The sequence below is a fragment of the Thamnophis sirtalis genome, unplaced genomic scaffold (assembly GCF_051295495.1).
Source record: "Thamnophis sirtalis isolate CommonGarterSnake01/CBP01778 unplaced genomic scaffold, rThaSir2_p1.2 scaffold_1, whole genome shotgun sequence".
NCBI classification, from domain to species: Eukaryota; Metazoa; Chordata; class Lepidosauria; order Squamata; family Natricidae; genus Thamnophis; species Thamnophis sirtalis.
Window position 1 is genome coordinate 143,642,745 of NW_028261381.1, and position 13,957 is coordinate 143,656,701.

Below are 13,957 nucleotides of genomic sequence, written 5' to 3' on the forward strand. Positions count from 1 at the left end.
GCTGTATCATTGGGCGTAGAGATTGCAAAGCCCTCACCACGTAGAGGCGAATACGCCTCTCCACCTAACTTAACAAACGGAAGCGCCGGGCCGGTTTGATGGACGTGGAGGGCGGGCCAATGGGGAGTGGGGAAAGCTTCCCAAAATGTGCGGGCGGCCAATGGGCGGAGCGGGGGGGCAGGCTCGCGGGGAGCCTAGCAGCTCAGGTTGACAGTGACTAGTCCCAGTGCAAGGGAAGGGATGAGCCTTTAAAGTTCGGGGCTTCATCTCATTGCAGGGAATTTGAAAAGAAGAAGAAGAAGAGGAAGAAGAAGAAGAGGAAAAAAAAAGGGGGCGAGGAAGGAAAAGTCCCGCAATCTAAAACTTACAAATAGCGCGAAGCCTTCAGTTGCGGCCAACTTCCCCGGAGCTGTTTTATTTTTTATTTTATTATTTTCCCTTCTTCTTTTTCCCTCCCCCTGCCCTTTTTTTGCAGAAAGAGAAGAGTCCTGCCGTTCTTTCTCTCCGCGTTTCTCACCCAATTCCGAGTCCGCGCTTTTTTTCTTAGCTGCCTCTCCTCCTCCCTCCCTCCCACCCCCGTTTACCCCCCACCCCCCCACCCCCAATGCCAACCATGATAGAAAAGGGCCCAGAGGTCTCGGGGAAAAGAAGGGGCAGGAACAATAATGCCAGCGGCGCGGCCAACGCTTCCAACAGCGCCAGCGCCAACAACGCTAACAATGGGAATAATAAAAGTTTGGCAGCGGCAGCAGCGCCCAATGGGAATAGCAGCAGCAACAACTGGGAGGAAGGCAGCTCCGGCTCTTCCAGCGATGAGGAGCACGGTGAGTCTTTTTTGTGGGGTGGGAGAAGAGACGACCCACAAAAACCCACAACTCTCTTATCACAGCTACAACCCGCGCAGGGGAAGAGGGGGAAGGGAGGGAAAGCTAGAATTGGGAAATAACAATTCTTTGTTTTTCTTTTCCCTTGTCAGGAGGAGGAGGAATGAGAGTGGGACCCCAGTATCAAGCGGTTGTTCCTGACTTTGATCCTGGTGAGTCATTTTCTCTCTCTCCTTCTCTCCCCCCCTTCCCCAAAAAGCAGAAATCTCTTCTTTCAAGACTTCTCCATCGAAATGTTTGAAAGAGGTGCCGCTCTCTTTACACCTTCTTTACCCCCCCCCCCAACACCTGATGGCGGTCTTCCTCGTGGGCAAAGCTCACCAGTGCCCTATAAGAGGCTGGTCTCTCTTCGCTAAGGGTGCACAACCAGGGTGCCCAGCTTCTCATACTGTGGACTTTATTCCGGAGTTTAATGGATCTTCATCCCCAAGGAAGGGGAAAGCCTTGTCTGGATCCCTACCAGGCTTGTGTAATTAACTCGTGTCCCGTCCCCCCCCCCCCCAATATTAAAAGTGACACTAGAGGACACTTCCTGTTTTAGGGTTTTTTTTTTAAAGCGAGTTTTCAATTGAAGAGGGGAGAAGGAAAAAAAATTCCCCTCCCTGCATAGATTGCATATCTGGCCAGCAATTCAAAGAAAGAAAGGAAACGGGAAGGTGGAGGGGGGGGGGAGAGAATAGAATTTGATGATGGATAGATTGAAATGAGTTCAGGAAAGGTGGCAGCAGCACACTTTGGAATGGCTGGGGGAGGAGGGAGGAAGGGGGAGAGAAGGACAGTGGAGTTATTCTGGGGTTCTACTTCCTTAAATGAAATCCATTTTAAAAATAAATGTTTTTTTTTCTTTTTTGTCCTTCCCTTTGGTGTGGTGTGGAAGATAACTGGTTAACATAGCAAGGGAAAAAGAAGCTTTAATCTTAAGTCCCCCACCTTCATTTTTTGCTGGTTTTCAGGTGTGGCTACTATTTCCATATTCACAGAGTTAGAAAGAGCTGGCCCTTTATGAAAATCGGTGCCAGTCTACTCCCTGAGACTCCTCCCCTTCCCCCTTGCACATAATTATTTTAGATGCAATTGACCTAAATCCAATTACTTTTTTTTAATGAGTGGTTTTATCCGATTAGTTTTTTTGAGGTAGTGGGGAGACTAAGGCTCTTTCACTTCTTGCTTTCTTAATGATGAAATTTAGGGCAAGTAAAGGGCAAAGAAAGAGAAGAGGAGAGCAGTTAATAAAAAGCAGCAGAGCACTTTCTAGGGGGCGCTTGGTAGACCTGGTGACAAACAGGAAAACGAATTTGTCCATTAAGAAAGAAGCATTCCTGATTCTCTTCCTGTGTTTGCAAATATGGTACTATTGTCAGCAATGGGGCAAAAAGCTTCTCTTTCTTTTGTTACCTTTCTTTAGGATTTGCAGTTTCATTAAACTCAGCCTTGCTTCTTGGAGAAGCTACTCTGTAATGTTTTACTTGGTTATATTTTCTTTCCAATTTGAAACGTTAAGGAGGCACTGAATAAACAAAGGGATTCAAATGTTCTTCTAAAACGTTTTTTAAAAACCGGTACCTCTTGAGTGTATTGGAAACCATACCTGCAATTTGTTTAAAAAGGGAGGGAGGAGAGGTCCATTTCCTTAGATTTTAAATGCTGGCTTTTAAATGGTTTCCTTGTAATTACAAGTTTAAAAAAATAATAAAAAAATCCTGTTTAATTAGCCATTTCTTTTGGTCCTGAGGAATTCTTAATAAGATTTATCCAGTTAGCTGATTGCCATAATAGGTGAATGTACTTATATGAAGCTGCCAAACCTATGAATCAGGACATCCCTGGTTTTCTGCCACAGAGTTAGGCAAGGGCCTTGCAATCCATCCAGTTCCCTGTTGGCAGCAGGAAATACACAATTGGAGCATCCTCAGCAAATGGCTGTTCAGTTTTTGTTGGAAAACTGACAAATGAGACCCCTTCCATTAGTTGAAAATATTGAACTGTTAATTGCTGTTTCTTTAAAAAGTTACTTCTAACAGTCAACCAAAGTCTCCCCTTAAATTGTCCATTAGACCTTGCCTTGTTTTTCGGAAGTGGAAAACAAGCTTTTTCCTCTCATATAGGACAGATATTTCATGGGTACTAACCTTATCTGTCATTAGCCTTCTGTCTTAATAGTCCTATTTCTATTATTTTGTGATGGACATTTCCTCAAGAGTTTTCCATCTCTTGAACTTCTTTGATTTGTACATATCCTTCTTAAGGTAAAATGCAAAGAACTGGACACAATATTTCACCATGAGGCCAGGCTGCAGAGTAAACTCAAATTGTTTCTCATAATTTGGGAACTATTCTGAAAATTGCACTATTGCTATATTTCTTGTGGATCCTCATTAAGCTTGTGATCAGTTGAAGCTCAATTGTTTAGATGTATATATTTGATTCTTTCCCTCCACCCATATGAAACTTTTTATAAGTATTTGAGATGAACTAATAAAAAAGTTTCTTACTTTACAAATATCATTTTGAATTTCATTCTTATCTTCTATTTATTTCCTAATATGTATGTATGTGACTATAACGTACCTGTGCATCCTTAGACGGAATGTGGCCTTAACAATCTTTGGATTCTTTCCACTTAGTTTCTAGCCTGCAACATAGAGAGTAAATGATTTTGATTTTCCTAGTTTAGGATATTGCTTTATTCTAAGTGATTCTTAAATATGAGAACTTGTCTGCATGTGTTAGCACTCTATGCTATATAAAATTGTGAACCTTAGGAAAAAAATACATTGATTTCCTTAGGAAAATTAAAGGTGGTAATTTATTATAACAGAATATTTATATTTTCTCTCTGGATTATTTTTCCATTCCATACTACTGTTTATCTAATTATTACATCCCTCCTTTTTCTTTCTTTTAAAAAGTAAAGATTGTAAATGCAGTTTTTTTCTTTACCTGTTCTGTTCTCATGTTTATTGGATGGTTAGTCAGAGTAATTCCAATAAATTTCATACAGTTGATAGGAATCTATGTTTTTTAAAATCTAGCAGGATGCTATGGTATATATGCTTGTCTCAAACTAATGTTAGCTTCCTTTTTACACCTAATACATATCTGTCCAGGAAACTGCAGTACATGAATTCCACATACAGCTTAGTCATGTGACAAATGCCTAACTTCAGAGTTGCTATTTTTACATTTGTGTATAGCTGCTTTCAGGTGTTTGAATCCAAAAGTATGGAGAGGAATGGGAAGGCATTCTTTGGTACTAGCCCTGCCAATTGATGGTAAGGAAGTGAATCTATAGACATGTTTTTATATGAAAGTAACTAATCTGTGTGACCACAGTTCTGAGTGTTGGAAGGCAGGAACCACCTTTTGGTGACCTTTTATTTTGGACTGGAGTGAGTGAGTGGCTGAGAGTGTGATATGCTGTCTCTTTCCCTTGCTTTGGAAACCAAATGATTGAAGAGAGCTTGTGAAAGTGTTAAATCTATTCAGCAAGATAGACACATATTGTATCATTCATAAATAGCATTCTAGTGTATTATGCAATTTGCTTTCAAGTAGAAGAGACCTCTTGGATGAAATGGTCTTAAGGTTTTAAGAATAAAATGCATGGACTGATCTGTTATCAGATTCTCTGCTCTTTCTTTCTAAACCTAAAATATGAGTTCACATAACAGTAATGATGCGGATTGTTATAATACAGGTGTAATCATTTTATCACTGCTAAGGAGAGAATCAGTTGACTGTTGTATTAAGGTTTTGTATAGAAAAGTGTATTACAAAGAATCTTTCTATGTGGTGCTTCCAGGTTTTCAGTATTTTGTTTCTATCCTGTGTCGTACTACAATTAGTTGGTGTCAGTTGTATGTGTCTTGTGAATGCATCCACTATTATGATTTATACAGTAGACCATAGTTTTGAATAAGTTTTGAATGAGCCCAACCACTTACGGTTTATTTAAGAAATCATAATTAAATCATGTGTTAGCATGATAAATACACCCCTATTGCTAAAATATCAGTGGTCAGTTTTCTGTAGTTTTTGTGTTCAGTAAATGTGTTAGGACTACAGTTCCCAGAAGTCATTACCTATATTGGAAAGAATACTAGAAATGGTGGTCCCATGTACTTGGAGGACATCAGATTGAGGAAAGTTGTTCATAGATTAATTTGTTGAAAGCAGCATTGTGTTTTATAGAATTTTCCTGAAAAACATCAATGTATGTGTCAAAACAAGTCCCAACTCCCCATGTTCAATTTAAAAATTTCCTGTTCTTTTAAATCAAAGTTGGGTTTGTAATAAAATTTAAATTGGATTCTAGATATTTGCAGATGGTATGCTGAAGTTAAGAGCAGGGGAATCCTAATGATTTTGAAGGAAATGGATTGTGCTCAGTGAGTTATTGTACACATGTAATAGAAATTATTGAGGTTTTATGCAAAGAACAGTAAATTACTCTTAAGAAATTTTTTTAACAGTAGTTTGTGTCCAGTGTTGAGGAATTTGCAGAACACTGTAATTTAAAGAAACCAATCTTTTCATTAAAAACCTTTATTATTAATGTTCTGTAGTAATTAAAGGTATACATTGTCAAATTACTTAGTAGAACTTCACAATGGATACTGCTTTAACTCACAGAAAAGTCAGCAATGCCAAGTGAATCTTTGTTAGAAGTATTTGTGTCAGCAGCTCCTTTTCTTTAAAAAATGAACAAAGTTTCTTTCTTCCTAAATCAGTAAGTAAATTGTGCTGAAAAATATCCCAGGTAGGTTTTTTTCTCCTACTTTTTTTTACCTTTTTCCTGATTTTCTGTGCCTATCTTGAAAATTCTTTTCCATTCCTGTAGTTTAATCTTCATGACATATCTTTTTTTAAAATTAAATGTCTAAAATAATCCAACCAGAAAAACAGGAGTACTTTGGCTTCTAAATATTTTTATTGACCCGTTTTCTGTTACGTACCAGTGCATATTATTGTTTTTACTGTTTTAATAGTCCAGAGAATGCTGAATATCCATAAGTTTAGAAATGTAATAAAAGCAATAGGATGATGACACTTGCCTAAAGAGTGAAGAGGTTTGCTATAAATGAGAAACTTTGATAAATCACTTTGATCAGCAGTGTTTATTAAAATCTGTATTTCATGCTGTTGAATCAGGTGCAATGCCATATTGTCTTCGGTTCATCAACAGTTGGTAAAAAAAATAATCATGTGATCTTGACTTCCAGGGAAGGTCACCACCAGGGATATAAGGGCACACCTCTGTTGTTGCTTCTCTTCTATGGAAGAGCACCCCATTGGAAATGAGGGCAGCACTGACCCTGCTAGTATTTGAGGCAACAAAGAGCTGGCTTTTCTTCAGGATACTTGTGGGATGGGTTCTTATGGAAAATCAGCATCAGTGGTTATTTCTTGATGCTGTACTATTTTAATGGGTTACTTATTTTGGAGAGTAAGGTGTTCAATGTGTCTTGCAATTGGAACTGTGTATATAAATCTCAGTAAATAAGTAAATGTATTTTATATGATCTCAAGACACATGCTTTATTTGTTTTGGGCTAGTTGTGTATTATAAACTTAGCAAAGCGTATTCAGTAAGCAGTGACTAAATCTGATATTTGAAACCCATCATTTATAGGTATGTGATGCACAATTGAGGCTGCATAATGTCCAATTATTTTAGAATTGGGAGTGAACTTCTCAATGGTCTTCTGATGATCCTTCACTGTTTTTTGTGAGTTTCCTTTCCTGCTTTTCTGGGACATTCAAGAGAACAGTCTAGAGATCCTACCATATATCCTACGTGTTCAGCAAACACCTGAAATTTATTTGCCAAGTTTTTCATTATAGTTGATTATGGTATACTGCTTGCTTCCAACTGTGTTTGTGATGTCTGGTTAGAAAGTTCAAGGTTAGAGGCATGGCGTGAGAGAGGAATTGGTTAATGGGAGGAATGATGGAACCACTGTTGTGATGCAAGCTTTGCTGAAAGCATTTGTGACATATGGGGAAAGGGTGGATAAACTTATGACCACAATTGGGATTGGAATCTTGGTTCTTGAGTGATCTTGTCATTAAATGAGACATCCATTCACTGCTTCATTTAATGACTTCAATCCCAGTACTATGAGTTGCAATTGTTAAGCAATCTCGCAGGTTGTTAAACAGTCATAGGTAAGGAGCTTAGGTTGTCCATTTTTTTTTGCACAGTTCTTAAGTGAATCACACAGTCATTAAGAAAATACAGCTTCCCCCACTGAATTTGCTTGTGGGAAGCCGGCTGGAATCAAATGGTGATCACATGACCCCAGGATACCACAAGTGTCATAAATGCTTGTTGGTTTCCTGGTGCCCAAATTTTGATTGTGTGACCGTGGGAATGCTGCAGTTATTGTAAGTGCAAGACTTGGTTATAAGTCACCTTTTCCAATGCCATTGTAACTTTAAACAGTTGCTAAATAAATAGTTTTACGTGGAGGAAACCTGTAGTTTATTTAAAAAAAACTAAACTAAAAAAAGGCAATGAATACAGCTGACTGAGAACTGGGTTCAAATCTCTAGTCACATTTAATTTAATTCACCCAGTAAACTGCCACTTCTGGCCTAGCTGTGTGGGAAAAATGCATGAGATTTTGAATTCTTTAGAAGAGGATTATAAATGATGACAATAGTAATAATAAAATCTTTTCCAACTTCCTCTTCCTAACTGAACAACCAACATTGTTTGAAAAGAGCTCTTTTGAAAGTTTGCTTGTTCATTTTCTTCTTTGAAAACATTTACTGTTTTAATCTTGATATCTGCTAAAGAGAGAAATGTTGGTGAATATGATTAGATCTGTTTTAAAGTGAACTGATTTAATTCACATTTCTTTGATTAGTACTCAGAAAGTAAGTATAGTATAGTTATCATTTGTATTGTGCTCAATTTTGGGATTTGAAATGTAGTTCTCAGCTAAAGAATATGTGCAGAAATACACATTTTTTGACAGAAGTGCTGAAATAGACACGTTTTTACAGCAAAATGTGTGCAGAAATATTTTGGATTTAAAATTTCTATACATGTATAACTGAAAATAAATAAAATGACATAGACTTGGGGATAAACGGATCCTTCGACATGCAGAAATAAAGTTAATGCTGACCAGCATTTTACATGTCAAGGATTTAGGCTTAGTGAGCTAGTAATACATCAGAAATGTGGGAGAACATTAGCAACAAATAGGTAATATGTATTATGGATATTCTAAGGGCATTTCTGAGAATTGTCTTTTGATATGAAGTGTCATTTTAAAGACAGTAAGCATTTTCAGGAAGTGAAAGTATAGAAAGAAAGGGAGTGGCAAAAGAAAGAAACTATAATCATAGTTCAAGTTTCTCATGTACTAACTTAGCTATACCTGGGTAGGGATTTGCAGTGCAAGGAAACCTATTTCTGTAGAATGCAACTAACATTTGAATCCAGATTCTGTTTTAGGAAGGAGCAGGATTAAAATTGAAGTAAAAGAGCCTCTGATTGTCATTCTACCAAACCCGTCAACATCTTGCCTGTGTGCAGCATGCAACTGATGACAGTTTGCTATCCAATTTTTGAAAAACCCACAGCCCCAAAGTTCAGGGGATTGCAGTTGGCTGAGTCAGTAATTTAAATTTCATCTAAAAATGTCGCCCAACTTATGTTTATGCAATATACAATTTTTATAATATTCCACTATTCATATTTGTTTGGCTTTAGGATTTTATGTTGCAATGCCTGAAGATCCTGAATTACACTCTATTATAACTAAATACTTGGCTATACCAGAAGTCTTAATGACCTTCTGAATTAAGCAGTCATGCTGGCTGGAAATTACAGGGGCTGAATTGTCCAATAAATTTTAGGGGATATCCAAGTTTGGATAAAACTAGCTTTATCTCCCCCCCTCTGCAGTTTATCCACAATGTATAGTATTGTGGCATAAATAGCCAACAAATAATATATTCTAAGACAGTGAAGGAACTCAAGAAGTCAGAGTTCCCTTATCTGGTTTTGAACCTTATTCATTGACTTTGTAGCTAGTTTCAGGGCCTTCAGCCCAGTTTAATACTATAAAGATAAAATTGGGAGCACTTTGGGGATGAAACGGGGTATGTACACATAATAAATATAAGAAAGTTATTGTGTTGGGAAGATGGTTTAAATAAGGTAGATCTGATGAACAAATCTAAAGCTTGCATGGGCCAGCTTACCATTGTAGAATACAGTTTATCCTTTTGTGTGTATTTCCCCTGGTAATATGCTTCTGTGCTGAACACCCCCCCCCAAAAAAAATCAAAATTAATGGCAGATGCAGTTTGACTCTTTCAGATGTTTGATTGGATTATCAAAACTTCGAGCAAACACAACTGGAATTTGTAGACTTAACATAGCTCGAGGGACTAAGATAGAGAAGACTACTTAAGGATAAGTTAATTAATATTGCCCTGAAAATGAAGAAGTATTGCACAATTACAAATTGTGTCATTCTTCTGTCATTTTAAAGCAGATGTAAACAGAATATAGGCCTAGCCCTAATAATAGAAGTTTGGGTGATTTGTAGCAAATCAGCAAAGAATTCTGCCTTGCAGGTATTTTTAATCAATAATACATTTCCCTCTCTAAATTATATGGCTCTGAAGTGAAGCAAACTGAAATGTTGATTTTTATGTAGAAAAACTATAATAAGCTGGTAGAGTTTAAGATTCCAGCAAGCAACAAGCATGTATATCTTGCAAGCTTAAAGTTTTCCTCTGTTGCTTTTAAAGTATGTGTAAGTAACAGACAACATGTTTAGAACAAACAAGCCTGGCATAATTAAAAGGATTTGTCATCTGAACTTGCAATTTTTTTCAAGTTGGAAGGAATTTACAAAACCATTTTAAAGACCATTGCAACAAATCGTTAGGAAACATTTGTTTTTTTGTCTAAGTATATTAAATGCTGGATAAATTGGGGAGCAACTAGTGAATAGAAGATAAAGTTTCCCTCCAGCTTTAAGCATTCATTTTTGTTGCTTTGTATCAATGTATGAAGTGAAGCTACAAATAAAAGGAAAAATCTAGTTTTTCTCCCATGTCTGATTATTATTATATAAGTAGATTTGAAATGAAGCAAGCTCACTATTAGACCACAATATTCACTTGTCATTATCTCTTTGTTTAACTTCTGTGAAGTTATCTAATCGTTTAAGGAGAAAATGAAAATAGGATAACAGTTCAAGGATATAAAAAAATCCCAACCTTCTGTAAACACAGTATTTGAGCACCAGTCCCAGTTCACTATATGATTATCTTTATAAACTTCTCCAAGTTGGTATCCTCCAGACTTGTGTAGATTCAAGTCCTATAATGAGAGAAACATTGCATGCAGAAAATTAAAAAACAAACAAATCAAAGGTCAACTATTGAAGTATCTCCACTGACACAAAGTAGAGTTGGCTGCTTTATTCCTAATTTACATCTGTATGTAGATTTCCATAATAAATGGACAATTAGAAATAAAAATTAAGGCGTTTTATACTGTAAGCAAATAACATTTCATGGCTATTGCAAATCCCTGGAGATTTTAAGTTCTTCAGGAATTGGTCATGAAGGCTAGAATTTTCACTCCAACTGTTAATGTTAAACATCTATGAAAACTATGGATATAGATTAGAGTATATATCCTGTGAGTTCACAGGATGGTTGGCATATCTGTTTAAAGTTGATTTTTCTTTTCCTTCTAACAATTGTATGACTTCTGGAAATAAGTTTTAAAATTTTATGATTTAAGGCCTTATTATAAACCCAGAAACCTTGCTTCTGATCAAGATATGCTAGAAAAATAAATGGTTTACTTGTTAGATTTATGCCTTGTGTTTCCTTCCTAAGCTTAAAGTAGCTTAAATAGGGACCTCCTTCAGTTTTGCTCCACAACAATAGAACGGTAGTTAGATGAGGCAGAGAGAAAAGGAATGGCTGGATAAATTGGGGAAAGTCATCCAATGAATTTTCATGACTGAGAAGACGCTTAAGCCTGAGTCTCTCCAGTCCTAACACCTTGACCACTAGATCATACTGGTTGTCTTTGTGGGTCCATGCCCAATTTCATACTTCAGTGTGAAATTTCCAAACTTGCTGTAGGTCTGTTGGGGCCATTTTTCACCATCCACAGCCTCTGGAGGCTTTCCTGAAGCCTGGGGCGAGCGAAAAACAGCCCAACGGGCCCACCAGAAGTCTAGATGCTTCAGTGAGACCTGTGCGCACGTGTGTGGGGAGGGCATTGCATTATGGATGTGGACATGCATGCGCGCGTGCCCTTTAGGCACCTGAGCAGAAAAAAACATTTGCCATCATTGCACTAGGCACATCATGACTCCTTATGGTGTTCTAAAAGCATAAAGATGATTAAGGAAATAATAATTTTTCATACTATACAGTACTAGGTCCTGGATGTTCCAGTTCATGGCAGTCTTTTCCTGATTGATCTTATAGTATGAATCTTCTGGCAGTCCAGATGTTCATGAAGCACACCAGCCAGGAGTCCCAGCCAGATGAAGTCAAAGTGAAGGAGTTTGAAACTATAATTCAGCAATCTCTTGAGGACCACAGATTCTGTATACTTGTCTTAAATTATATACTATTTCTGGATTTGTGTGCTGCCTTTTCTTTCAGACATTATTTAAGGTGGTTTAGTTAACAGGTGGAAAAATATATTGTTTATATCAATCAAAACATTTTTCTCTTTCTTGTAGAGGGATTATAATGCTTTAACACAGAATGAGCAACATGAAATTCCAGAAAATCAGTGCCTCTTCCTGACTCAAAGAGCCACAATTGACAATGTGTGCATCATCTTGAAGTGTAAAAACTGGAAGTTTAGTGTGTGTAGCAATATAAAAACAAAATGCAAAACCGAAAGCTGGAATAGCTTTGCTCATTCGTGTGAGCGAACTCTACTTACTATTCCTCATGACCCCTCCCATTTTTATATGCCCTCACTAGATTCCAAAATATTTCCCATTTGTCATATAAACTTGTTAGTTACTCTATAATCATTTAGAGTCCTTATTTTATCTTAGTTATTAATAATTCTCACCAGAAATTCTATCCTCATTTTTGGGAGCTAGATTGATTTTTTATGAATAATTATTTTTCATCCCTCTGTTTCCAGCTTATTAATTTTATATGCTTTTGTTGAATTTTACATTAGATTAATAGTTTATCTGGGTATTTTTGCAACATTTGTTCTTACAAGCTACTTAGGATTCTATTGATCCAACATATATATTGCTTTTTCAAATATGATTAGTTCAAAAGTATGCAGTAGAAAAGAAAAGGAGAGGTTTAAACCAGTGGTGGGTTGCTCTTACCGTTGCTATGGTATGCTGATCGCGGTCTGTTCATGCATGCGCCTGACGTGCGCTGCGTACGCATGCGCAATCCACCCCTCTGACAACCAGCTGCTTGTTGGGGCTCGCACAGGCACCACACACTGTGCATGTATGTGCACTTAGCCCTTTCCCATAAAAATAGCTATAGAGTGCAGGTGGGCAGGTGGGCCAAATGAGCCACCGTACCGGTACGCTCTCAGCTGCTCCTGGCCACTAGCAGTATGGCCGTACTGGGTCGTACCCACAGCAACCAACCTCTGGTTTAAACAGATCACAACTTGTTTATGAAAGACATTTGTATGCTTCTCAATAAGTCAGTAGGGGATTGGCAGCTATGTATTTATTCGTAAAACTAAAAGGAGGATCGTGATTAGTAGAGCCCTGGCTCATATCTTTTCTTGGCTATGAAATTTGTTGAATAACTTTAAGCAAGCTGTTATATCCCAGTCTAACCTACACAGAGAGTTATTTTGTGGTTAAAATGATGCTACAGTTCCTGGAGGAAGGTAGATGAGAAAGGCCTGTTGTTTTTCAAATATTTCTGAATTGTAGCTTTCAGCAACTTCAACCACAGAAAGCTTCAGATTTTCCACTTCTATCCTAAAGGAAGACTGAGAAATGAATGTATTAGTGGGTAGAAAAATTAATATTTCCTTCTTGATGGTCCTCCATAAATATGATTTTCCTATTCTGTACCTCACCCTTGAAGCTCTGAGAATGGTGGAAATCCTGCTGCAACAAAAACGAAGAGGCTAATAACAGGTAGTACTAATAAAGGAGAACATTTGTAGCTCAGGGCTGAAATGAGGACCCCTCATTATAAAAGGTAGGATTAGGAAATTGAAGAGTTAAACAGCACTACAAGCCCCCCCCCCTCCAATCTACATTATGTTGGTTAGGAAATACATAATATAGTTAGTCACCTTTGGAAATCACTTCCTAACATTGAATGTTCTACATTTCTGCTGAGACCAAAGTGCTATGTGGTCAACAGCTGCCCAAGGTAGGATACTTTCTCTTCAAATGGCAAATGTATGAATTATAATGGCTGGTGCTGACTTTACATTACAATATAATTTTTGTCTTATTGGCTGATACATATATAGTGTATACCTATAGTAGTAGCTTGAATTAAAATATTCTAGCCTTGCTTACTCTTAACTACTGTATGAGTTCCAAAACATGTCAGTAAATGCAGATTAGTCCCTATAGTTAATAATGATCATCACATTTGTGTTCTTGGTTGTATATTTTGTGTGTGTGTAACTTATAGATTATCATTTAGAATAGATGACAAATAGTAATAAAAATAAAAATTGATGATGAGTCAGAAATCACAAAACTGATTTAAAAAAAATCAATTGTCATGTTGGAAGTCTTGCCAGAATTTTATTGTGTGATTCACATGCCATTTCCCCCCCCCTACAAGTCAAGTGCCTACAGTTTTCTTGACAAAAGGGCTGAGATAAAATGACTGGTCCAGGGTCACCCTTTATGCCTAAGATGACACTAGAACTCACGGTCTCCCAGTTTCTAGCCTGAAGCTTTAACATTATACACCAAACTGACTCTCTTATTATAATAAATAAAAAGCTATTGACTGAATAACCTAGGGATTCTCATTTCTGCTTCCTTAATTCATTTACACATTCCTGCGTTCCTCTGCAGTAAAGCATTCAGGCCCTTTTGATA

At 37.3% G+C, this 13,957-nt stretch overlaps 1 protein-coding gene across 4 annotated transcripts in view; it reads left to right on the top strand.

Moving 5' to 3' along the window:
• Nucleotides 1-220: 220 nt before the first annotated feature.
• RCOR1 (REST corepressor 1) overlaps nt 221-13,957 on the top strand; it is a 159,844-nt gene continuing 146,107 nt past the window's right edge. For 2 of the 4 annotated variants that reach the window (XM_014074033.2, XM_014074035.2), the window contains exons 1-2: nt 221-824; nt 977-1,036. In XM_014074033.2, coding sequence (XP_013929508.2) covers nt 605-824; nt 977-1,036 — 280 coding nt within the window. In that variant the 5' untranslated portion in view covers nt 221-604. The remainder of the gene's footprint in view (nt 825-976; nt 1,037-13,957) is intronic. The other 2 variants (XM_014074034.2, XM_014074036.2) reach the window with 1 other exon arrangement.